General features: G+C 36.9%; 3 protein-coding genes across 4 annotated transcripts in view; all 3 read left to right on the forward strand.

Moving 5' to 3' along the window:
• The first annotated feature begins 1,566 nt into the window (after positions 1–1,566).
• Positions 1,567–9,740, forward strand: napba (N-ethylmaleimide-sensitive factor attachment protein, beta a). Its single transcript, XM_053509914.1, has 11 exons — positions 1,567–1,779; positions 2,111–2,190; positions 2,282–2,398; positions 2,795–2,841; positions 2,933–3,010; positions 5,884–5,939; positions 7,411–7,495; positions 7,594–7,698; positions 7,884–7,952; positions 8,052–8,102; positions 8,203–9,740. Exons 1-11 carry the CDS (start codon positions 1,682–1,684, stop codon positions 8,302–8,304), a joined length of 888 nt encoding a protein of 295 aa, XP_053365889.1. The 5' UTR covers positions 1,567–1,681; the 3' UTR covers positions 8,305–9,740.
• A 246-nt stretch (positions 9,741–9,986) lies between these two features.
• LOC128536161 (tribbles homolog 2-like) lies at positions 9,987–12,517 on the forward strand. Its single transcript, XM_053510324.1, has 3 exons — positions 9,987–10,121; positions 11,469–11,761; positions 11,852–12,517. Exons 1-3 carry the CDS (start codon positions 9,990–9,992, stop codon positions 12,303–12,305), a joined length of 879 nt encoding a protein of 292 aa, XP_053366299.1. The 5' UTR covers positions 9,987–9,989; the 3' UTR covers positions 12,306–12,517.
• A 1,667-nt stretch (positions 12,518–14,184) lies between these two features.
• LOC128535291 (kelch-like protein 29) overlaps positions 14,185–27,559 on the forward strand; it is a 107,995-nt gene continuing 94,620 nt past the window's right edge. For both annotated transcript variants that reach the window (XM_053509163.1, XM_053509165.1), the window contains exons 1-2: positions 14,185–14,433; positions 17,022–17,078. The gene's annotated coding sequence lies outside the window, so the exon portion shown is untranslated. The remainder of the gene's footprint in view (positions 14,434–17,021; positions 17,079–27,559) is intronic.

Raw genomic sequence — 27,559 nt, forward strand, 5'->3', positions numbered from 1 at the left:
CGCTTCAAGTTTGGCGGCAAAGCGTCACTTCCGGTCACGTGATTATGCTCACCTCTGGACTAGAGCGTTTCGGTTATGTTTATAATACGTTTACAAAGTAATGCCAAACTTCCCGTACTATTGCTAATAGTCAATTAAAGAAACTGCACCGTAGACTTTGCAACTGATAAAGGGAAATTACGCAATTAATCGAAAGTCAGCGCATTTCACCCCGCATTGCGTTGCCATGCCCGCTTTAAACCTCCTTATTGAAACGGAAGTACCTTTTTTTTGCACTGTACAAACACCGTAAATGTGGCGACACCAGCTGCTATGTCTGTAACTCTGCTCCTGAAACAAGTGTGCATTTGTTTATGACTTTTGTTTATCTTACAGTCAGATGCTCTTGCTTTTAATCCAAAGTTTGTTTCCTGAGTTTTGTTTTCTTTTAGAGACACAAAAAAACTAAAATTTTGAGGATTGTGCATATTTATAATGCAGTTGATCTTTGTAATTGCTAGGTTGGTTACTCACACACTCATCATCTATACACACTCTATCATCCTGTATTCATGGTCACGGGGGGCCGGGAGCCTATTACGGGAGACTTAGTGTACGAGGCAGTGTACACCCTGGACAGGGTGCAAATCCATTGCAGATTACACACACACACACACACACACACACACAACGGGCTATTTGGGAACAACAATTAGCCGAATCTGCAAGTCTTTGGACTGTGGGAGAAAAACAAGAGTACCCGGAGGAAGTGCCCACCAAGCACAGGGAGAACATGCTCCATGCACACAGAGACGGGAATCGAACCCAGACCTCCGAGGTTCAAGGCGACATTTATTACTCATAAATATAAAAGTAATAATAGTATGCCCCTCTTGTATTTAATAATGATATTGGAAGAAACTTTTCGTGATCCCACAGAATAATTAGAATAGAATAAAATAATTAAAATAGAATAATTTAAATCTTTCTTTGTTGATATAAGACATTTACGTCATGGAAAGTTATCATTTGCATTGCATCATGTTTACTTCTTTGGATCTATATGGGCTGCAGATAAAGTGGCTAGCAATGTGACCCTGCACCTTCAGGGTCCGGGTTTAATTCCCGCCACGGGTCTGTGCGCTTGGATTTAGCATGGGTTTCCTCTGGATAGTCCAGTTTCCTCCCACACAAAGACATGCAGATTAGGTTAACTGGCATTCCCAAATTGCCTGTGTGTGTCCTGTGATGGATCAGCAGTCCGTCTAGTGTGTAACCCTCCCTTGTTCCCTTAATCCCCTGGGATAGGCTCTAGGCCTCGGAGACCCTGTATACAGGATAAGGGGTATAGAAATAAATAAATGAATGGGTTTATATGAATTTATTATGCTGTGTAGTCTGTCTGTAAATTATTTTCTTAGGCATGTTATAAACTCTTATAAATGTATAGAAAAGTAGCATTCGTTTAAAATGGTACATGAAGGTGATATTTGAGTTTAAAACAGCATGTGTGAGAAACTTTATTTTATCAAAGACCTGGCAACCCGGAATTCCTGGGCGGTGCGGTACTGCTGCTCTCTCATCAGCACCACGGAGGAAGAGGAGGAGCAGCGCATCGTCACATCACATCATTTTACGTTAGTTGCGTCTGCGAACAAACACCTCATACTTTTGTACCGGAAGATACGTTACAATTATAAACATGGATAATTCAGGCAAGGAAAAAGAGGCCATCCAGCTGATGGCTGATGCGGATAAAAAAGTCAAATCGTCCGGATCGTTTCTTGGAGGGATGTTCGGGTGAGGGTGATGTCGTGAACGAGCTAGCAGTGATGCTAGAAATATTACCATGATGGTTTCTATGTTTTGACATTGATTGGTCATTGACAATGCAGAATGGTCTTTATGTGATTTACAATGGCATTATTACATTATTACATTAATCTGTGCTGTCTTAAAAAATAATAATGTTTTCCTGCCAATATGATACAGTATAACCAAATCTGTCACATACACATATATCTGACATTTATAAAATATAAGAGTATACATAGAATTGATACTGCATACTGCACTAATCTAATTTAAAGGGTTATACAGTTTACATTAATACACAACCATGTTTTTGCAGAGGAAACCACAAGGTAGAGGATGCATGTGAGATGTATGCAAGAGCTGCCAATATGTTTAAAATGGCAAAGAACTGGAGTGGTATGGACATCTCTTCTCTGAATACATGTATTTACGATTGCTTTATTTTCATGATGGTCATCCTGATCGTTTTATCGCTTATATTATCCAGCTGCAGGCAATGCATTCTGCCAGGCTGCAAAACTTCATATGCAAATGCAGAACAAATTAGATTCTGCCACCAGCTTTGTTGATGCCGGAAATGCGTACAAGAAGGCTGATCCCCAAGGTAAAAAAACTGTACACAACAAATTGTCTGCGACAGAACAACCAGTGCATTAACACTACAGTTTGGTTTGGCATGTTTAAGGTGGTATGTCAGGGGAAATAGGTATGCATGGTTTCCAAAACACAGCTTTCGGGCCTTTGAAATCAGAAAAGTAACATCGTCTCTTGTAATTCTTTATCATATTGAATCGTATTTTAACACAATCAAAAATAAAATCTATAGAGCGAATACATAGATTATTAAGTCATTTATTATTCTATTGTAGTCTATGTCAAAAAGCGCAAAAAGTAAAATAATACTCAGTAAATTCTTACCCAAATATGTCTCTTTGCTTTTACATTTTGGTTTCATTCTCTACTAATATCTTCACATATTCTTCCTTAATGCACCACATAGAGGCTATCAACTGCTTAAATGCAGCCATCGACATATACACAGACATGGTAAGATCAACACCTTTTTAAAATCTCTCCTGTCTGGATATCATATATAACCTTTTTTATGCTTTCTAACAGTGTTATCTTTCTTTCACAGGGTCGATTTACTATTGCGGCCAAACACCATATGACTATTGCAGAAATCTATGAGTCTGAACTTGTGGATATTGAAAAGGTAAGAAATTCATTTAAATCTCAGATTGGTGCAGTCTTTTAGATGAGCAAGCTGTATATTATGCATCAGTCCAATGAATCCATATCTGTAATAAGATCGCTGTATTCCTTAAGTAGCTCTGGAGCCGTGATCAATCCAGAGAACAAGTGAAGCTTAAATTACATTACAGTAATTTTCATCTCCCAGGCTTAATTTAATTATAAATACAATGCTAATTATATTTTTGTATGTTTGTGTTCTTCAATTATAGAATTTCCAACATAACATACAGTGTATTCCATGTGTGCTCCGGTTCATTAAAAAAAGGGTTGTAGGAGGTTTTGGCTTGTGCATATTAAGTGCCTGAAATAATCCGCATCCTTCACTTGTTTAGGTAGAATAATTTGTGAGCTATTAAGGTTCCGGGTTTGATTCCCGATTCAGGGTCTGTGTGCGCGGAGTTTGCATGTTCTCCCTGTGCAAGGTGGGGTTCCTCCGGTTTCATCCCATAGTTCAAAGACATGCAGTTTAGGTTAATTGCTGTTTCCAAATTCCTCCATATTGTGTTGAAGAGCATGTGATTTTGTGTGCGCCCTGCAGTGGATTGGAACTCTGTCCAGGGTGTGCCCTGCCTTGTGCCCTACTGTAAGTCTCTTGGGGTAGGCTGCAGCCCCCCGCAACCCTGTATACAGGATAAAGCTGTATAGACAATGAGTGAGTGAAAAGGCAAATTATTTTTTTTATTATTCTTATAAGGCGCAAGTTCATATGTAAGACACAAGATCATGTGTTCATATGACACAATCATCAAACAAAACATGACAATAAAGAAAATTATGAAATAATCCTACCTTTAATTCTTAATATTGTCTATCGCCTCCTTTAGCATCAATGATGGCTTGCAGTCTTTTTAATAATTGGGCATGAGGTCCTTATTTCTCTTAGATGATATAGCTGCCCAAAATGCCCCCAGGTCTTTTTGGTGGTCCTTCATGAACTGCATGTTTGAGATCTCTCCAAAGTAGCTCAATAATATTGTCATGGACGCTCCAGAACCTTCACCTTTTCCTGCTGTAGCCGTTGAAGTGTCAACTTGGCCTTGTGCTTTGGATCATTGTCATGTTGGAACATCCAAGAGCATCCCATGTGCAGCTTTTGTGCTGTAGAATGCAAATTGTCTGCCAGTATTTTCTGATAACCTGCTGCATTCATATTGCCACCAATTTTGACTAAGGTTCCTGTGCCACTGGAGCTCACACAGGCACAAAACATAAGAGATCCACCACCATGCTTTACAGTGGGTTATGGTGTACTTTTCACCGTTGGCCTTGTTGACTTCTCTCCAAGTTTAGCATACAATTTTGGTCTTATCTCTTTAAATAGTAACTGGCATGTTTAAGTGTTAAGATATCTTTTTATATCCATTTTCCTCAACAACTTTTTGCAGTTCTATTGTCTTTCGTCATGGTGCAGTATACAGCCAAGTCAGTGCATCACCTCATGAGATGAATTTATATACAGGCATGTATTACCATCACAATGAGTCACATGTGTGAAAACGTCTCTTTAATAGCCATTTAAATCTGAGTGAGTGAACCTGTGTGTTTATAATGTGGCCAAACATTCAAGGACATGAAACTTAAGATCAGATTTGTTTGGGTTATTTCAGTTATGATCATGTGAAAACTAGCCTTAAATTAAAAAAAATCTATGAATCTGTGTGTGTGTGTGTGTGTGTGTGTGTGTGTGAGTGTGTGTGTGTTTTTTATCTGAAATTTTATTTTAAGCCTTACATCATCTTGCTTATTCGAATTTAAAGTTCATAATGACAGTCCTGATTGGGTCAGCCTGTTCTGATTGAGGTGGTTACATGCTACATTATTATTCTGATTGGGCTGGTATTCTGATTATTAGTGGAATATTAGGGTCCATGTTAATGCAGCTTTTGTCTTTAAACCTATTTTCCTTACACCTCATCAGGATGATAATGAAAAAAAGCTGAAAATAATGAAAAGTGATGACTTTGCTATCAGTACCCAGAAATGAAAAGAGAAAACAGGAAAAGACCACTAGTTCTGAATAACTTGCCATTAGACAACATGAAGTGTTCATTACTACTATAAACCATATAGCCACAATAAAGGACACCCAGTGCCAACCAGTATACAGCTCTAAGATTCAATGTTCTAAGATGGAATAAGTTACAATGTACTACAAAGTTACTTGCTGATTGGTACCCTTATTGCAGGTAATACTGTATTCCATACCAATACAGTAGGGTACAACATTTTAAGCATAGCAACCTGTTCAACAGAGAAGGAAAAGCAAAATTGCAAATAAAGTGGAATAAATGGTGATGTGGTTAGGACTGTCGCCTTGCACCTCCATGGTCCGGATTCGATTCCCGGCCCGGCTTGCATGTTCTCCCTGTGCGTGGTGGAGAACTCCGGGTACTCTGGTTTCCTCCCACATTTCAAAGACATGTAAGTTAGGTTAATTGACGTTCCCAAATTGCCTGTCGTGTATGAATGAGAGTGTGAATGTGTAAGTATGTGTGCCCTGTGACGAAATGGCACCCTGTCCAGGGTGTACCCTGCCTCATGCCCGAAGCCTCCTGGGATAGGCTCCAGACACCCTGGAAGATCTCCTCGGCTGTCCTTACTATCCACTGCAGGGTCTTGCGCCATGAGATGGTGCAATTTCCAAATCAGACAGTGATAAAGTGATATGGCTGTTTAGTGAAGTTTAGTTTGAACTAAGCGTTCAGACACCATTTCCCTGTTAATAAACCAGAATGTGATATATGCTGAAATGTCAGTTATACAGCTCATTATGGTTGATTCATATGGAGTCCTGCCAAACTGATGGTGACTGACTTCTCTTTCTTGTTGCAGGCGATTGCCCATTATGAGCAAGCAGCTGACTATTATAAAGGAGAAGAATCAAACAGGTATTTCATTTTGTTATAAAATACTACAATGTATGTGAGATTTTGTTTACTCTAGAAAGCATTGTGTAGATTTTTTTTGTTGCATTTAATAGCTTCCTACAGATTACTTGGCTGGCTGAATTGAACTTTAGGAAAAGGATGCTATTTAAATGAAGCTTTACTTTTTTTCCTTATTTTGCAAATTGCACCAAATGTCATTTTTATTTACCTCTCTCATTTTGCCTTTTTTAAATAGTCCACCTACATATACAGAATTAATTAGCCATATTTTGAGGTTCATGAGTTGTTTTGTAATATTGCAGAAAATGATTTACAGAAAAGTGCACAATATCCTGACAAAATCCATAAACTCAACCCTAAGTTTTAAGTTGATTATATTGCCTGAACAGCCCTGCAGCATAGAAATGTCTACCTCCAAATCAAATAATTACAAAGTTAGGATAAAGCATGTAAACAGTTTGACAGCAAAATGAGAACAATTTTTTTTATAAAACAAGAAGTATTGCAAACTAATAGAGAATATTTTGTGCAATATTTTGTTTGTTACAAGCGTGTTAAAAGCACAAATGGCAAAACATTAAGACAAAATAGTTTTAATTATATAAGAATGACTTTTGTGTGATTTTCCAAAACCTATACGTCCATGTCCCACTGTTTTTTGTAAATTAGTCTGCAGTTGTGTTGGTGGCTATTTAAGTATGCAATTTAGTATTGTGATGGTTAAGTTTTAACATTAAAAAAATTTAATGAAATAGAGAACTTACACTTTAATTGTGATTCTGTAATGAGTTAAATAGCATGTAGTGGTAGCAAATTAGATCAAGGAAACAAAAAATAGTTTTTGTCTAATTAATTACAAAGCTTGTTGAAGATTATGAGAAACGTTATAAACAATGCAGAAACTTCGGAATCGTCAGCCTCAGACCCTACCAGTTTTAGCTTCACTTCAGTAGCTGAATGCAGGGCCTTGTCAGCTGTTTAATGTCCGTCTGACTGCACACATCCCTGTGGCGTCATACTGTTGTAACATTATTTAGAAATCCCAATTCAGAGTATTTAGTGGGTTTATTACCATAAGTGCATTGTGGCATCCAAATGCAGCAAAACAGGGCTAGTGATGGGAGCAATAAGGAGAAAAAAAGAGATCTGTTTGAAAGTAAAAAAGGTTGCACTATAAATTCTACCACAGCGATTATGGCGTTGTTGAGTATATAACATGACCTTTGCACAACATCCAAATTCCATAAAGGCTCATTTAACAGCACATATTGCGGACATTAAGTAACGCAATACTTATACTTTGTTAATGTTGGGGTGACTGACATGGCAGCAAGAGTGTGTAAATGTTTTGGATTCAACATTCTCCAAAAATCCATTTAGTTTTCTCACAGTAGGTTCTAATGCACAACTTCAGTGCGAGTGGATTCTTAGTTTAGTCATTCATTTTAAATCTTGCCATATCTTCTTTCAGCTCTGCCAACAAATGTCTCCTGAAGGTTGGCTTTTACTGTGCACAGCTGGAGCAGTATCCAAAAGCTATTGAAATCTTTGAGCAGGTTTGTGTTCCAGGTTTTGACAGTTTATGGACTTTGATCTTGAAATAAATATACATATTATTGAAAATGGAATATTTACTCTCGCTCTAATTCTCCAGGTTGCAACCAGTACTATGGATAATCCACTTCTAAAATACAATGCAAAAGAATATTTCTGGAAGGCTTCACTGTGCCACTTCATTGTGGACGAATTAAATGCAAAGGTTAGTGCAACAGCTTTATTTATTATTTTCTGTGATCAATTGCAGTATATCTGATAAATAGTCATTCTCAAATGGCATCCCTTTTATTTGGTTTTATTAAATATTGCAACGAAAGATCTTTTTTGCATCATGATTTCTATATAAGATTACTTTTAACATGATGGATTTCCATTCATTTTGAATAGCTGGCTATAGAAAAGTATGAGAGCATGTTTCCAGCATTCTCAGACTCAAGAGAATGTAAGCTTTTAAAAGTAAGTAGGAAAGACAATTTAAAACGTTGCAGATTTTTATTCAAGATGCCAAACAATGTTGAGATCTGTGTAGTCTTAACTGCAAAATCTTCTGTACAGAAACTATTGGATGCACATGAAGAGCAAAACAGTGAGGCATTCACTGAGGCTGTAAGTTAAACTTTTAAGTCCGGAAGTGTGTTGTTTAAATAAATAAATAAACATTAGATTTAAATCTGTTCATATTGAGTGTTTTATAACATGGTTTCAGGTAAAAGAGTTTGACTCAATCTCCCGTCTGGACCAGTGGCAGACCACCATGTTACTCCGCATCAAGAAGACGATCCAGGGAGATGGTGGTGACCTGAAGTAAATCGCCAGTAACCCCATTTTATTTGTTTTATTGTGACAATCTGGTTGAACACATGTGTAGTGATTCTAGCTTCAATATGTCCCAATGCCAATCTTTCAGTTCACAGGTGGATCATTTGTGTAATAAAACTAGCATTCAGGACACTAAAGTCACATACAGTGTCAGTATTGTCAGTATTTAAACATTATTCCTGCGGTTCTATTTAATGGCTAGTGTTGTCTTTAATCCCTTTAGTGCAGAGATAATGCAGCTTAACCACATTCATTATTTGACAGTTTCACTTGATGTGTGGCATGAAAAAAAAAACAGGAATAATTGTGTATCTGTATATTCATTGTAATGTTGTCACTGACATTGTCTTGCATGATAGATGTTTGGACTTCAATATGTGATCTCGTGCTTGCACACTTTATTTTAAAACCATTTTATTTAACCACTTTATTTTAGGTTTAAAGTTGTTTTGCTTATATTTTTGTTCAGGACGTTTGGTTACCCTTTTGTTGGAATATTGCATATATAGATTACCTAATTACAGGTTACATATCAATTGAACACTGTGTTGCTCATAATATAATATAAAAGATACATCATGCTTTTTTTTTTTCTTTTATTATTTCTTGTGTCATGGTGTTGGTGCTACACTTCCCCATGGCAAAAAATCTATATCAGGTGTTAAATTATTAAACATTATAATTTATAATAAATATTACAATTGTTAAATATGTTATGTAAAATTCCAGATTTTTCTGGGTAACTCAGATTTTCCCACATTCCAAAGACATTCATGTTTTTGAAATTGTCCTTAGTGTATGACTGGGTGTGAGAGTTAATAAGTAAGTGTTTGTAGTTGTCTTTCTTTTCACCTGGCATTAAGAAATATTATATCCATTTTAATCGGAAGATAATTTGGAGACTCCTTTTAAAAAAGCTTACTGCAAAGAAACCAGATGGGTTGGTCAAACTGGTGCATGATATTTGCCAGATGGTGGAAAGGAAGTGAATTACTACTTCTAATCTGCTGATTTTACATCATGTACTGTAGTGTACAAGTAGAAATGAAGACAATATAATATCAACGGAGTGAAGGAATCAAAAGCAACATTTATTAATAATTTTATTGATTAATTTCGTTCATTTGACTTCTGTTTAGACAGCTATAATAATAATAATAATAATTATTATTATTATAATTATAATAATTATTATTATTATTATTCCCTAATTATTAGTCAGGGCCTATTGTTTGAAGTAATATTTAATATTTTGATATTGTGATATATTATAATTTATACCTCATGTCATGAAGCATGTTGTGTTTCATTCATTTTGAACCCTTTAAATGCCACTAGAAAATAACATAACTGTGGTGTCTCAGCCAAACACTGAATCTTATAATAAGTGTCTGTGCAATACTGTATAATAAATACTCCATATGAGATACAGTGAGTCTCGTTCTCTTTATTATTATGTCCTGAATGATGGGAATAAATTACAATTGGGCAACACAGGGCAGTAGTTGATTGTGTTGTTTCCTGGCAAGTGTTTTTATTTGTTTGTTTGTTTATTTTCAGAAACCGCATGTGTATTTTGTTTTGATACAAACTGCCCACAGGCGGTTTAACGACATCTGCTGCAGTTGCTCTCCGCCGCCGACTGGAGGGAAGATTATTATCGACCTGAACGAAATGCTTTCGACTTTTTCCTGCACGAAAGCGTCCAGTGGTTCACACGTCGGTAAATACGTGTTAACTGAAAAAGTAAGAGAGAACGTGTTTGAAGCGGTCAGCCTGCACAGCGGCAAACATCTGCTCTGTAAGGTGAGCTGAGCTGATGATCACAAACACACACGGCCAGGGTACTCTACTCATCCTGTCTTATAGTCCCGGCAGAAAAGACTCCTTCCTTCATTCTTTCTTTCCTTCCTTCTTTCTTTCTCTTCCTCTTTCAGCTGCGTCACATTAAAGGATGTGAGGAAGCTGTACAGCATATACTTATGATCAGCCAAAACATTATGACCACCCTCCTAATACTGATTATGTTCCCCCTTTGCCACCAAAACAGTAATTTTTAACTTTCTATTGGAACCAGCATTAAGCTGCTCAATTTGTGCATCATTGACCCTGTAGCCACTTCAACAGATTTTCTTCCTTGATTCACTTTTGGTACTGTATGTCCTGAGCACTGCAAACATCCATGGGCACATCCCACAAGAGCTGCAGTTCTAATACCATCTTTTTGTAACATTCAACACCGACTGTGCATTTATGGCCACTTTGGACACATTCATGCACACTTGCACTATATATTTATATTTTCATCTATGGACCACTGCACAAATCACCTTAATAAGACACTTTAAGAAGTCACTTTTTATGCATATTTGCACACCCCAACCATTTCTAAAATTCTAAATGCCTGTTTTTGACAAATTTCTATTTTCTTCTTCTATATCTCTACATGGGAAGTAAAGGTTGGCTCGTGTAGTCCGATCTAATAGAAGCTCTTGTGTAGACCAAATTGATGAAAAGGTTGATGCTGGATGTGATAGAAAGGTGGTAGAATACTCACGTCACTGTTATGGTGGCAAAAGGGGGGCGAAAACCTACTAAGCATTTCACTGCATATCGCACTGTGTATGACTGTGTATGATAATGTGATGGCTGATCGAAGAATGTATGGATATATTTAAATTACTCATATTTTCAACTTTCTTTCATTTAATGTTCACTCTTCTGGATCTCAAAGGAAACAAAAGCTATTGACTGTATAATCCCTAAAAATGTGAACACTCTAGACATCTTCAGGACTAATTTACTGAAATCCCCAGACTAAAGGCTTTTTCAGTGAGTGATATATTTTGGTGAACAATGCCTAAAAACCTTTTAGTAGTTTTAAAGACCTTCTACAAGTGACATGAGGGTGTGTGCACCGACCAGGAGTATACAGTGCAAATTACTTACATTTATGGCCATTATAATGATTGTTTAGGAAACTGGTACAATCTAATAGGTTGTACTGCAATGATGGCATTAAAACCTCCAAAAAAGATCACAAGATCAAAGTTGATAGAATAATGCAGTGTTTGTTGTTATGTGATCATACAATCTCTCTCTCTCTCTCTCTCTCTCTATCTCTCTCTCTCTCTCTCACTCAACTTTTTGCAGGTTTTTCCGATTAGTAGATATGCCCAGACCCTGGCTGTATATTCTCAGCTTCCTGTTCAGCCCAACCTACACCATCCATCTGAAATCATCTTTGAACACTCTACAGCTTATGTGTTCTTTGAACATGCATATGGAAATATGTGCAGATATGTTCAGACTGTTGGGTGCTTGTGTGAAGATGAAGCTTTGAGGCTCTTTCATCAGATAGTCTCTGTTGTGGCACATTGTCACCATAACGGTGTGATTCTGCCTAGACTGAAGCTGAAAAATTTTGCCTTCAAAAATAAAGAGAAGTGAGACTTATATATTTTTTCTTTGAAATAGTGAGGAGTTTAATAGCTAATTTTGTGTAATTGTTAATTTTGCATTTTTTTATTATCTAGGACCAATGTGGCACTGAACAAACTTAAAGATGCCTATATCATAGAAAAAAGTGATGTAATGTCAGGCACACACAGCTGTCCATTTTATATGAGTCCAGAGAGCCTACAGCCAGGGAGCTTATACTCAGGAAAAGCATCAAATGTATGGACTCTTGGAGTTATGCTGTATGCTATTCTGGTTGGAAGATATCCTTTTACACATAGAAACCTCAATGATCTGTACAACAAAATCCAGATGTGCAAATTTAAACTTCCAGACCTTCTCTCACCTAAAGCCAAGTGTCTAATACGTAGCATCCTTCGATCAGACCCTTCAGAGCGGCTAACAGCAGAGGAAATTTTGTCCCATCCTTGGTTTTCCTCTACCAGCTATTCTCTGTACATGTGGAGGAAGATGTTCTACAAAGAACGAGATCAAGAAGTTCCATCTTTAGAGCAAATTGCCATAAACTGATATCAATTCCTGCTATCCAATGGCCATAGATTAACACAGATGATACATTCACTTTTTGGAACTGTTTTAGGAGACTATATGTATTTCTGCATTTGTTTTTAGTACCGTACATAATTTAAGTGATATACAATGTATAGCTACAGTTTAATCTGCATTAGCTAGTTCATCAGATGTATATATAATATGTTACTTTATGGATGTGTATTTACTGACTGTAGTTTTTTTGTCCTTTTTAATTTTTATTTTGAGTTCTTTAAGTTCTTAAGTGTCAATTTTGTCTAATTTACAATAGCACCATGGCCACAAGGTGGCAGTCATGCGTTGTAAATGAAATAAAGCCTCGTAGTAAAGAAATAGTTTTGTTGTTTTTGGTGAAACATCTATTTGCTTGTAACATACACTGATTAGCCAGAACATTATGACCCCAACACACACACACACTTCTGCAACCAAAACCTGTGTGTTCTGACACCATTCTTTGAAAAGCAGCATTAACCTTTTCAGCTATTTAAACTACACAAGATCTTCTATTGGATGAGACTACACAGACCAGCTTTTGCTTCCCATGTGCATCGATAAGCCTTGGCTGCTCATGACCCTGTCACCAGTTTACCAGTCTTCCTTCCCTGGAACACTGACTGGAAACATCTCATAAGATCTTTGGTTTTTGGAGTTGCTTTGATCTAGTCATCTAGCCATTACAGTTTGACCTTGTCAAATAAATCCTTAAGCTTGCCCATTTTTTTCTGCTTTCAACACATCAATTTCAGGGACAGGAAGTTCACTTGCTGCCTAATATATCCCACCCACTTCCACGTGCCATTTTAATGAGATATTGTAACTGTGGCAACTATAAGAAGGGACAAATTGTGATGGCTAGACAACTGGGTTAAAGCAGCTCCAAAACAGCAGGTTTTGTGGGATGTTCCGAGTGGGCAGGGTCAGGATCTACCAATAGTCATCCAAGGAAGGTAAAAGGGTGACCCAGCAACAAGATCATGGGTGGCCAAAGCTTACTGACGCATGTATGGAGAGATGGCTGGTATGTGTAGTTTAATCAAATAAAAAAATCAACTGTAGCTCAAATAGTTCAAAAAGTTAATGCTGGTTCCTTTAGAAGGCAATGTTTTGCTGTTTTGGTGGCAAAAGGGGGCCCCTGATTAAGATTAGGTAAGCGATCATAATGTTATGGATGATCGGTGCAGGTAGGCTTGTGCATGTTTGTTAGTCTTTGGACAAATTAATGTTCCGTCTGTTAAGACAAATGATTTGGGCTGGTGTATTTTAGCGTTAGAACGTATACGACCACAGAAAGTTTTTTTTTATATAATTTTTTGGGCGATGATGACATTTTGAAGTGCATAGAAGGTTTGGGAGGCAGCCTGGTTCTCCGTTTGATTTTGTCATGGGTCTGTGTCCATGGGGTTTGCATGTTCTCCCTGTGCTTGGTGGGTTTCCTTAGGGTACTCCGGTTTCCTCCCACAGTCCAAAGATAAGCAGGCTAGGCTAACTGGTGTCCCTAATTGCTTGTAGTGTATAAATGAGTATCTGTATATAAAAACAATAATAAAAATGAAAATTACAGGTTAACTCAATGGAGTGTACTGGTAAATTATTGATATAATTTAGTGTGTGACCCTTTTTAAGTGGTTTGTCCACGGGCATATTTACACCGCCGGCTTGTCTTAAAACAAAGCCCCTAATTCAGCATAATTTCTCTACAGTTTTATATATCTCGGCTAGGCGGCGCTGTGCGACCTCTCTAAAATGCTCAGAGACGCGTAATTTTGTTTGAAAAAAAAAAGGAGGCGGAGTCCTGGAGCAGCGGCTCACGTGAGCTCGCTCTAACTCCTCCCACTCAAACAGGGAAACAGCGAGCGGAGCGGCGCGCGGGGCATCGGCTCCGAGTCGCGCGCTTCTTGCACGCTTCGTGACACAAGCGAAAAGACACGAGCGCTTTAGTAGCGCTGACACCTACTGCTCTACTCCAACCGGAAGCTGAGCAAAGAGCAGAGATTTATGGCACGATGAAACAAAAGCGACGAGTGTGTCAGGGACAGTGTTACAATTAAACAGACGCACGAACACGAGAACGCCAAGTGGAGAGCCACAAGGTTCAGTTCAGAAGGTAAGAGCGCACGGGTATGAGGGGTTTATTCGAAAGGTTTATTATGACATAAGGGTACAGTTATACTGAGCGCAGGACAGAGCCTGTTTCTTCCTGCACTGAGCACTAAGCTCTGATTAAAAGAGCTTAAAGGCTTAAAGCTGGCACAGTGGACGATGCTGTCCCGCTGTTCACTGACTGACTTCACAGCAACCTCAATCCTGCACAAACTTTTGCAACATGCATACATAAAGGGTGCCAATAGTTTACGATGCACACAGAATAGAACATGACAGCTAACTATCTACCTGTACATCTCTCACACTTTTGATAACAATTTTGTGATGTCAGTTGCACTAGGCAAGAATAACAACCATAATTGTAATCATAATAATACTTAGAAAACATTAACATTAATAATATTATAAACATTATTAATAGTAAGCATGCAATCTACCAGACCAGGATTCTGGGTGGAAAACCTGATTAATTAACATGAGTTGTTAGTTATAATACACTTCTAATGGTGTAATGACAATAATTATCCAACACAAAATGACAAGGCAAATGAGGACGAGTACAAAGCTCATGTTTTTGTTTGTACATTTTGTTTATTTTCTTTTTTCATTGTATACCATTATGTCTTTGTGTGTGCAGTCAGCCCACCTTTCAGCTCACTGTGTTTTACCTAACTATATCAAGCTGATGTTTTCATATCTGATGGGGTGTGTGATGTATTGATTTCTCTCGAATGATTTGTTTGGCTTTACCTGCAAATGAATGTGCTGGTAATGCAAGAATGAATTATTGATAAAAGACCTATGTTGGAATGTAAGCAAAGTCTTCTGTGAAGTGATGGGAAAAAATACCTGACTGCTTCACAGATCATAGATCTTTTGATTAATGCTTTCCTAATATTTTTTATGTAAGTTTTTTTTTTTTTACATAGGGTGGAACTTTAAGCTTGATAACAGTTTGCTGTTAAAAATGGACCTAACACATTTAATTTCCAAATGTTTATAACCAATAATGTATGTTAACTTAAGGAGAGGCTGCATGGTTGGCATCTGAGCTTAGTTGAAAATAAAGTTGTATTTTTTCATTTTTGTTTAAAGTTTAGCTTGTGTGTCAGGTTTTATTTTCAAGTAATAGCAATAACTTTATGTCTTTAACTTAAGTATAGTAATTGATGGCAGTTGCTTTTAAATGTGATTTTTATATTTAAGATCACGTCTATTAATATTGTTACAGAGCAGTATTTAGGCTTTGTAGGCGTATATCTATTAGACACATTTACACTAATGTGTCATTACAATCAACTCAAATTCTTTTACCAGTCACTTTGCTCACTGCAGGTTTAGTGTAAAATCAAACCAGAGTGTGATGAGTCTCATTAATTTTTCACACACTTCTGCTTTATATTGTACTCTAATATTAATATAATTATTTCACAATAAAATCAATCTTTGGCTATCATCTGGTTTTTTTTTTTGCACTAAAAAACTTCAATTTTAATTATAATACAATGCAATATAAATAATACAAAGTATAACTATTTAAATAAGAAGTAAGGCATATTCTGATTTATACAGTACATTATTCTAAGATTTTGCTGTCTGACAGGTGAGCCAGATCTCCAGCATGAATATTCACATCCATCGTCTTCTAACACTGGGTTTTACAGACACCTCATGAGATGGAATAGCAGGAACAGCATCACACCACACCATGCCATCTGTCTGCTTTTGTTTGTGTGCCGGGCTTGGAGCTGAAAATGACATAAAACTCATTTTTAAAGACATCCAATGTGCTGTTGCATTCTAAACACCAGTGGTAGATCTGATATACATTTTTCCGCAATAAACCACCTCCTGACTTGTCATTAAAAAAAAGCTCAGTTTTGTGTACATTATTTCCGGAGGCTGTATTCAAAGGCAAAACACATGCTCTTAAGCTGCTTCCTATATTTTGTTGATGAATAACCTGCTTTAAAGGGAAGAGTTTGCAGCCACATCCTCTGTAGCTCAATGAAAAAAAAAGATAGAAATGATTAAAAGCTTGTTGACAGCCCTTCAGCACAAAAAGAGCCTTAATTGGGTAATGCCTTTGCTGATACGGACAGAAAAGCCTTAAGGGTTCAGTAAGTGTTGCGGATCTGCAGGTTCTGCTCCAACTAATGGATGTACCGTCTATGAATAGTTCATGCCTGAAAACAGCGCAAAGAGCGGAGGCTGTGCCTTCACTGCTGTTCTCGTAGCACTGCGTGTCGATACCCGGGCTGTGACTGGAAGCGCTCGAGACCTCATGCCTTTATTTAGGAGAGCAGGATAATAATTTTTGCAGTCTCCTTATTAAGTATGTTGAGTACACACTAAGTGTTTTTGACTCTCCATCCAGTAAATAATTTAAACTAATTTTCTTTGAGATTAAAAAATATTTAAAAATATAAAATATATATTTTTATTTTATGAATGTTAAAATGAATCTCTTGATGGTTGTTGAGGTTTTTTTTTTTTTACCTTTTTCTCTTAGGATATTTTTTTGTTTATCTGAGGCATTAGATCTAATTGTTATAAATGTAACATATATGTTTCTAATTTGTTCAACAGGAGCTACGACTGCTGAGTGTCAATCCACCAATGTGCATCCATCAGAGACACTGTGTGGTAAGCGACTTTAATGTGTAATATTTATTAGGAAGTTATCTACACATTTTCAAAATGTCAACCAAAAAAAAAATGTTTTTTTTGATGATCTGATCGTTTGTGATAAATTCGTACTTGAGCTGTGCTGCCGGATGAGCAGGGGATCGTCTTCATTGTGTTCACATGCTTTGAAGTCCGTTTGAAAACGGATGCGTTTGAGCTTCTTCTGCCTATCGCTATGTGTCGGACAGCTCAGGCCACAGGGCAGATTTTATAACGGGAAAGCTGGATGGTGTGTGTCTGACTGGGCTGATGTGAGCCGGGCCATTTGGCTGTATCGAGTTGGAGAGATATCTTGCTGGGATTCCTGCTGTGATGCTGTCTCACACATAAGGGTGCCTGCTCCTTTGCCTCTTAGCTCAAGACAACTTAATCACCATGTGTCAAGGTGTAGGGATGCAGATTACAGAAAAGGGAATAAATATCTGTTTGCATTAGATATCTGTTTTTGGGCAGGGGTAGAATGCACAGCATTTACTTTCCATAGAAAATGAAGGTAGGTCATAATTAAAGGAGAATTCTTGCATAAAACCGGGGTTTAATATGGTGTTGAGTATTCTGTTGCATAGTATTGCCTCAGGGTTTTGGCAGAATTTACACGTATAGTGCTGTGCAAAAGCCTTGAGCCACCCCTTATTTTTTCATATTAAATTATATCAATGAAATTAAAGAAACGGGAGCAAACGTTTTACCGTGGCAGGCTGCATTTTTAAAGATACAATTTAAAAATGAGTTGTTTATGCAACAGCCTCAGCAGCAGCCTCTTTTACCCTCTCACCTGTTTCAACCACTCAGCATTCAGCATCACCGGTATATTAATCACTGGCCTGCCTGATCATCTGCACCTGTCTCTCACTGGTTCATATAAGTTAGATGTTTGAATGATTCATAAGTTACTGTGTGTTCTAACAAACAAAAAAACATTCCTCTGTAACAGGTCAGGTACAGGGACTGAACTGAACATTTGATCCAGAAATGTGCCAAAAATTAGTTCTATTTTATTTCTTCAGTACTATATAGCTGTAAATCATGTTACATCCAGTTTACCCCACTAACGTTCATCATCATGTGATTATTGGAAATATTTCCTTCAGACAGCTGATCAAGTACAATAGTTAGAAGTGAAGGATATGTAGCTATGAAGCAGTATTTGGTTGGAAAGTTATTAAAAAAACACAGGGATGCAAAAATATCACAAGGATTTTTAAATGGTGTGGTTTCTCAGAAACTAATTTGCAAAAACTGGTTAGTAGCTAAAGGAAAGAAAAAAAATGCTGACTCTTAAGAGGGATCTGAAAGCAGACTTCTTTAAATGTTATAAAAAAAAAAGGGAAAATAAATAAACTGTACTTTTCTAGCCCAAAAGTCTAGATCCAAGGGCAAACAAGCAAAAGCTGCAAAATTCAGCATGTGAATTCTCCATGTGAAGAATTTTGTCTTGTGTACTTGACTACACGTTTTATTTGATCTTCTGTTGTTTGTTTTGAAGCTACCTTGGGTCGGAAATAAAAAGAAAAATATAAAATTTCATAAGAGGGAAAATACCTTCGGATCTTGTCTTTTGGGCCAGCCTATATATTTTTATACAAAACAGAAAAAGTAAAGAACCTAATTTCCCTCTCAGACTCAAAAGACTTAAAACGATTATTGCATATTGTGTTTGCTACGAGTGCTACATGCTGTATAATACTATTATAAACATTGTTTAATTCTTTTATGACTGCACTCTGGGTACTTTTTAAAAAATATTACATTATTTACTATGAAGTCATTAAAACAAAAATAAAAAAAGCTAAAATGTTGTCTGTTCAAAAACTTTTGACAAGTCATTTCATATTGGTTTAGTTCTCAAAGTCAACATGTCAGTTGGCCAAAATTATAAAGTAAAATTTCAGAATGACCTTGATAACGTTGTACAACTGCAATGATTGGCAGTATTTCTCATTTCCAGCCCAATTGTATGCAATTTTGTGACCGTTGGTGTATTCGTGCATATGTGGGGGATGAATATGAACTCAAACCTGAATGTGACACATATGCAAGTACAACAGAAGTAGTTTTTCTGTTGCGTGTCTAATCACATACTTTTGTCGGAGTTGTTTCCACTGTGAAGTGTCAGATCAGAATGAGCAGAGGGAATTTTTGCACCACTCTAACTGCACGGCTGCGGGCTAAAGGTTAATTGCTTTTGCTAATGTTATTGAGGCATGTGTAAAAGTGGGCCAAGTTCACAGCTTGAGAAACTGGCTTTTCCTGAAGACAGCTATAGCTAACTCAATTTAATAACTTATTCCTAAGATGCGACTAAGATGCTGTCTCCTTTGCAATGCAGCACAAAACTTCACTTCACAGCCCAAAAAAAGCTTTTGCAGAATAACCGTCGTTCTACTCAGTAACAGTGGTTCAGACTCGCTACAGTACACTTACATACATTCACTTAGAGAATATGTTATGAGGGCAGATTTAATTTTAAAGATATTTGTTATATTCTCTCACTTTTTCCCTGAAGTCATGAAAAAAAAGAATCTGTACCATGGCGATAAGTTAACACACTGTGGTTATGGACTTTCTCCCTCCATGGATAATGTATTTTTTTTTACTGACATCTACAGTTGCTTTTCTGTTGCTTATCCCTGTTTGCATCACCTGTATCACACCAGGCTGCCCCGAGGGGTCTTCCTACTCGACTTTTCCTTCTTAAGGACTTTGACTGGATTTCGTGAAGAGTCTGGAGGCATTTTAAAAATATAGGGTATATATTTTTATGCATGTATGTATAGATAGTCCATGTTTAAAGCAATAATCAGGATTTGTTCAGGACGTTAACTATTCATTCGTTTATTTTTGTCGTGGAGACTTCAGGCACGAGGCAGGGTACATCCTGCCAATCCATCAGAGGGTACACATGCGCCCACACACTATGGCCAATTTAGAAAATCCAGTTAGCCCGTCTTTAGACTGTGGTAGTACCCAGAGTACCCAGAGAAAACCTACCTAGCAAGGGGGAAACTTGTAAACTTTATGCACAAAGACCCAAGCCAGGAATTTACCCCTAAACTTAAAGGTGCGAAGCCATATTGCTGACCACTACGCCACCATGCTGCTGGTAAGACATTAAACAGTACAAATTTATAAAAAGTATATCTTAGCAAGTGAACAATTTTTTTTTAAGGTAGTTATATTATGCTAAACTTTACTACAATTACTACAACTGTAAGCAAAATGTCTTGTTCTATTGGCAGATAATTTTGCTAGTTTTTTAGAATTTATTTCTGAAAAGAAACAAAATTAGTTTGCTAGTTTTGCTTAAACTTGCATTTTTAGGAACATTTGACCAGAAATAAGCTTAATAATCTTGCATTAGTTTTTTTTATTATTATTATTTTAATAAATTGAAGATAGATTGGCTTGATTCAATATTATTTCAGTCGTCATTTTTTGCAGGGTAGCAAGTACAAAATAATTACAAAACATTTAAAAAAATCTGAAGGAAAATAATAAGGAATAAATTATAATATTGGGGAAATAATGAAACAAACCAACCCCAGCCTTCAGTTGATCAGGAGAAGTATAGTCACAGCTAGTCTCAGTTTGTTACTGACATTTGAGATTATTGGCTAAGGAGGTAAGCTTCATCTGGCAAGGAAATACATCCTGTGCACCAGTTTATGATATAATTATACTGTAGGTGGAATCTTGTTAAAGTATACAAGGTTGCCATGATTTCTAAAATCGCTGTGCAGATTTTTTTGAGTGTGTATTTAAGTTATTATTTGAGTGTGTAGCTTTTTCATAATTCATAAATAATGTTAAGTCTACATGACCGACTGAGTGATTTCTTGTATAAGCTAAACATATTTGCATGTTACAAGAGACAATGCTTAAGGGTTATTACTTTATTTATTTATTTTTTGCAGAAAGAGGTAATTGAGTGGGATGGCAAATATAGCTATGCAGGGACAAGTAAATAGGTTTGTTTACATGTATACTAATGTTTTATTAATAGTCAGAATAATAACCCAATCAAGAGTGGTCGAGTGGTAATAACCCAATCAGGATAAAACTGCATCATGTAACCACCTCAATAGGAACAGTCTGACCCGATGGACCTTCATTCGAAATGTTCAAAAGATAAATATTAGGCATGTAAACACTTGATCTGATCATTTCTTTTTTGTCCGAATAAATATATTCCATCTGCACGCTTGCCCCACATGGCGGTAACATTAGGCGAGTTAATGAGTCTCTGGGAGGGAATTTTTGCTTCTCTCATTGATCAGTACACATGTTTACTTTCAGCCACTGGGTCTCTGACTGATGAGGATCACTGCTTGGCTTGTCATTTCATATGTAGTAAAATGTCTAACAAACCATAGAGGAGGCAGAATTCTTATAACCTATCATATTATAGAAGGCAGGATTACTGGAAAAGATGGGAAGCCTGACCTGATCTTTCATAAAAAATTTTTTATACAGTTTTCCTTTTATTTATCAGATTTAACACTTTGCAGAATCATCTTGAATATGTAAAAAAATGCTTTAAGCATGAAAACACATCTTACTGACTCAGCATCCATGAAAACTGCTATGTTAAAATCTCTAATTGGAAATATTTTCTGTTAGATTTAAGAAATATTGTCCTTGTAAACGTAGCTAATGTCTAGTGTGTCTGAAACAGTATTGAACAGTGGATGCATGTACTTATCTTTTGTGTCAGGTAAAGTTTTGCTAGTTAACTAGATTAACATTAGTGTTCCATAAAGCATCTTTGAATTGTATATGAGTTTCGTATCATAGGAGAGCAGGAAAGAATTGAGTTTCCAGAGAGAATAGGGACAGGCTTAGGCTTTAAACTGAAGAATACAGGACAAGGTGAAGTAGTCTGATATAACAGTGCTTGTGTATTTTACCTGTGAACCACTTAAATAAGGATTATATCCACAAAGTATTCATAAATATACTCAATAAACATGAGAGTAGGAGAAATAATTACTTTAGACATCATTGTAACTGTGCTAGCAATGTCACGTCCAACCACCAACTATCCATTTACAGGTACTGTATAACGAAAGTACAGCACAAATCAGCAAATTTATACCCGAATCACTAAACAGAGCAGAAATATTTGCAGTTGCAAAAGTTGCAGTTTTCTTGTAAAAGTACCAAAGTTTGCAGTTTGTTAGGTCAGTGTGTATTGTTAATGCTCTAATTAAAATACCTTTCAGATAATAGATTTTTTTTTATACGTCAAACATCCCTGTTTCACTACTGTTCCAAACACACTGTTTCAGTGTCTGCGTGAATGAGATACTGCCTATTCCCTCCCCACCAGCAACAGGTCAAGCATGTATTTTCCTATATGAGGTCACATTAGGGTGAAAATCTAATTGACTTGTTAAACGTCCCAGGTCTGTGAAAGCTATCGGGATGTGCTTGCAATTTTAGACTTTTGATTTAGGCTTGACATTTTTACTTTACAAAGACCTGACGTTGTGTAGCAAACCAAATCTTTTACTTTATCCACATCTGTCTAGTCAAATACAAAAGAGTTCAGAAAGATGTTGACTAATGAGGCGTAAGCTGATTTCATCCATGGTTGAACTGAATGATAAGATTGGTTGAATGATGAGATTTTTATGGACAGCACAGTCTGTTAATACAATCAGGCCTTGAATTGCACAGTAATATGTTAATTCAATGCAAATTTATATGTTTTACTGTTCTTATAGCTTTGCTGATGCCCCTGCTCCTATTAGTCCCCTCTTGTAAATGTCTGCTCCAGTCTTCACTGATGACTGGTTCTGTTTGTCAGGAAGCTGATTATATTACGTCGTTTCGTGTCCGTGCTTATACAGTTGAGTGTGTGGCTGTTGTTGGCTTGGCTGCAGTGTTGTATTAAATTAACCAACTGTGTTTTACACATAGAGCGGGCACAGCAGGGCTGTATGTCACCAGCACCTTGGGATTTTTATTTCATTTCATTTTATGGCTGAAAGATGGATAGAAGCCTTTCTAAAATGACTAGATGTTTTCTCTCTTCAGTTCCTGTTCTTTCAGGACTCAGAATTGAAATGGGACATGAGGAAAGCACCAGAGCGTCCTGATATGCTGCCTTTGTTCAGTGTGATAGGTGGAAGGTAGGAATAGTAAGATAAAATAACCCAGTGTCATTATTTTTCGGAGAATCACAATACCGTTTTTTCTTTTCTTCCAGTTTCTTGTAGGTTTATTCTTTAATTTCAGACAACGTAGCCTTTGTAATGTTTTATACATCAATAACAGTATGCTATACTGGTATGGTTTAAATGTGTAGAATTAGGGCTTTTTAATCTGTCTCTAGTTATCCAGCATGATTTAAAATTACACTACTCTCATTCAGGAATCCTTCAGTTAGTTGAAACATCTGCACACATCGTGAATTAATTAAAAGCCTCTTCGAATTGTCTTGAGGCTTGAGGTTTGTGCTAACCTCTTCATGATAGAAAGCAATCCAGTGTTGGATGTGTAAAAATCTGATAGTTTAGCACCTTGCGGAATCGTTCGCAAATGCACTGATGCATGTCTGTGCGTGAGGTGTGTTAATTTGGATCGCAGCTTTCTCGAATCAGACTTCAGTGTGCTCATCATACATATGTAGGTTTGATATGTCTGCATAATTGAGCATAGCTGTACATTTAGAGGGATGTAGTCACTCGGGTATATTTCGGCACATCTTACCGCTGTGATCAGTGGATTAAATCTAAATTGCAAGTATGGGAGACATTATTTAAAAAATTAAAATAAAAAAATAAAATAAAAAAAAACATATAGACCATAGAAATTCTTAACACAAAGTTAAATCTGTGAATTTAAGTGCATTGGTGAATTACTTTTTGTCTTATTATGTGTAAGTAGTTATGACCAAGGGGAACCTCGGTTCCTTAACAATGAAAACTACATGCAAGTGCCAAAACGTGCACGTCCTCCAGTGTCCACTGGGAGCTGGCTCCAAAGTGAGTCAATCCCCATAGACCCCCATGTTAAAATGTCCAAGTTTACAACACACACACACTAAGTGCAATTTGGGAATTCCAATTAACTTAATCTGCACATCTTTTGACTGTGGGAGAAAACCATAGTAACGGGAGGAAACCAACCAAGCACATGGAGAACAAGCAAACTTCACACCACAGACGAGGCGGGAGTCAAACCCTCAACCTTGGAGGTGTGAGGCCACAGTGCTAACCACTTTGCCACCGTGCTGTCCATTTAAAATTATGTTAAGTCACAAAATTATATAATTAAATCATTCCGGGCATGGCCTGGCCGATCACACTTTTGCTTAAACAGCTAAATGGAACCATTGTAGTTCAGGTTACCATAGGACATTTAGGAGATGACATGGGATGAAATCAAATGCAAAATAATGTTAGCATATAAATTAGCCATCATAGCATTTTATCTAAGTTAGCTATCCTGTGGTAACTGAGGTATGTACTGTAGATTTGTTTCAACCAACAGCAGGGTGCTGTTTGCTCGGTTCATATGCTCTGCTCTTCGGGAAAACTGAGTGTCATCATGGATGCCTATTAAAGAAGCAGTATCTGTGCAATATGCTGTGCAAACGTTTTTTTTTTTTGCAAATTTTTAAACTATGTTTCAGAAGCCATTTTTAAAAGGTCAGTGATTAATGAACTGATTCATTTTCAGTTCGGTAAAAATGAAAAAAAAAAAAGGAACTAGTGAGCTTTCCTTCTCTAATTACCACCATGCCCATGAGTATGGCTTAAGCCTGTAATTGCATTTCAGTGTAGCACAACTGCAGCACACTGATATTGAAAAGCTACTGTGGATTATGTTTATTTCTGACATGACATTGTAAATAAATAAAAAATATGAATCACTTGCTTATTCCTGTTTTTCACTTTAGAGACCAAGACATATGAATGAAGTGAAGTTTTTGCTTTTCAGCATGTTACGTTTTCTGCATGACAAAAATGTAAAGCTTGCATAATCCTTTGCACATTTTTTGACTAATGTAATTGATTTGGTTTTGGCATGCACTCTTAGCCAAGCCACCAGAACAGCTTCCGAGAATTATACTGGAGGTACTGAATGTTTTTCTCCCAAATGTAATTCTCTCAGCTGGTGTTCTGATAACGGTGCTGGAGAGCATTGTCTAATGCTTCAGTCAGAAATCTCTCCTAGGTGGACAATTAGGTGAGATCTGGGGATTGTAAAGGCCAGAGCATATAATTGACACAATTTTCACACTCGTCGAACCATTCAACAAACCCTGGTACTCTGTTGATTAGAGCGTGTCATTCTGCAAGAGACCACTCCCTTCAGGATAGAAATGGATGTTGGATGAAGGTGATTAATCGGAATAACTTTGTAGTGATTTCATTTTTTTGTCTATCATTTCTTACCTGTAAAAGGTTTTATGCTGCTGGAATATTATTTATTTATTTATAAGATCCCTTTGTGGTCAGTTTAAACCAAAACAGATGGCATCATTTTCATATTTTAATACATACATGGAAAAACTGATAAGCAGATGATGCATAAATGCTCATCACTTTCATATGGTACTATTTGTCTTGTTTTGGAAATAGCAGGTATGTGAATTATTCTGCTTGGATATGTTTTATCTTGAGATCAGAAATCAAATGCAGGGGACATACATGTCAGTATGTGAGTATTAGAGCCGGTTTATTAGCTCTACAGAGCCTAGGCTATGGTCTTGTCTCGATTGATTACTCTATATGTGCGTAAGTGGTTACGACAAGGCCGCTGCAGGATTGGCATTTTCAAAAGTTTCCCACAGATTAGAATTGCCAGGTGTGAGTTTACTGGTGTGAGCTATGTAGTCACTAACGGAGCCATCAAACCGTAGTACTCTTCGAATGTGGCATTCATTACTTCTTTGCCTACGGGGATTTGTTTTTTTCTATCTTTGAAAATGCTGTTAACTGTTTAACCTGCATAGAACCCAAAAGTCATAGTTTGTCTTGTTTTCTTCCTTCAAGGTTCTGTTAGAAGAAAAATGACCTGATGTCTTTGCTTATTTACAATTTCTGTATCCTCCTTGGCTATTATGATATAGGGCCACTTTACCCTGATTATATTGAGCAATAAAGTCAAGCACCAATAGACAGTTTGAAGCATAAATGTTTAAATATATCTTCTTGGTGTCATGTTTCTGAAGCATGGGGCAGAGACTGTGCGCAGGTGTGAGCCTCTCAGGGTGGATCAGTGTCAGACTGGGCTGCTGGTGCATCTGCTACCCCACACACACACTCATCTTGACCTGTGCTCGGAGCAGCACGTAAAAAAGAGATTTTATGAGCACTCAGATCGGATTACAGCCAGGAGAGCACGACTCAGGGATGCATTTATCATAGTGTGTCCTGTGTAAATCACCAGTATTGCGTCTGTCCTGTATATTAATACATGTGCATGGTTTGAGGGCAACTTTACAGATAGACCATTGTGCTGAGAACGTCTTCAAGCATTCTACTTTTACTTTGAACCTCTTTACATGGAAAAGCTGATTTGCATATGAAAATAGATGTAGTTCAGTACTTGGCTTTGAAAAGAATCTATTCTGACATGCTTCAAATGAAAAATGTGTGATCTTTGTCAGATTTACAGCATTTAGAAGATTGCCCTATTCACTCTGACTTAGAAATAGTATTTTTTAAAAACATATCCTAATGTTTGCTTAATTGCACTGAGCTAAAACCCTGTTCATGGAAAGGTCTTGCAGCATAAAATGAAAACACACAAGCTAAGGAATAAAGATAAATATATTTTGTAGTTTATTTAACCAATAAAAAAAATAATCTAGTTAATTATAGTCATAGTTTTTGATAAATAATGATTAATCACAATTTTTAAATACTTAACTTTTTTTTAACATTCAATGTTGGAATAAAGAAATGCATTCCAAACTAGGTACAGGAAACAGATTATGCAGTTTTGTAATATCTTAAACTTAAACAAATGTTAAATTAAAGTGTCTTGAATAGTGGTGAGCATTTCCATTATCCCCTTTTTAACTTGGCTAGCGCAACTGATTAGCACCTGCTTTTTTTAACACGCCCAGAGTGAATGAATGCAGTTGCCATTTGTCATCGATTAGGTGTGCGGTTACACCAGGGTAGTTATGGTTACTTACTAATGTCCAGTTAATTCCAGTAAGTGCAACAATACAGTAGTAGCTTCTGCCAACTTCTCTAGACTTCTCCGCCAACTTTTCCAGCCTTTTCAGTGTCTTACATTTTATGTAATCTTGTAAAAATTGTTCCCCTTTAAAATAGCTCGAGCACACAATTTTGGTTTTATCCAAAGTTCCATCTGGAAGCTTTGTAAAATGAAACTTGCCATTTAACGTACCTCGTGATGTTTCCTCAATCATCTTATTATCTAAGTTAAATGTGCCAATATCATACAGCTGGGTA

This window comes from Clarias gariepinus, chromosome 13, assembly GCF_024256425.1.
Source record: "Clarias gariepinus isolate MV-2021 ecotype Netherlands chromosome 13, CGAR_prim_01v2, whole genome shotgun sequence".
NCBI lineage: Eukaryota > Metazoa > Chordata > Actinopteri > Siluriformes > Clariidae > Clarias > Clarias gariepinus.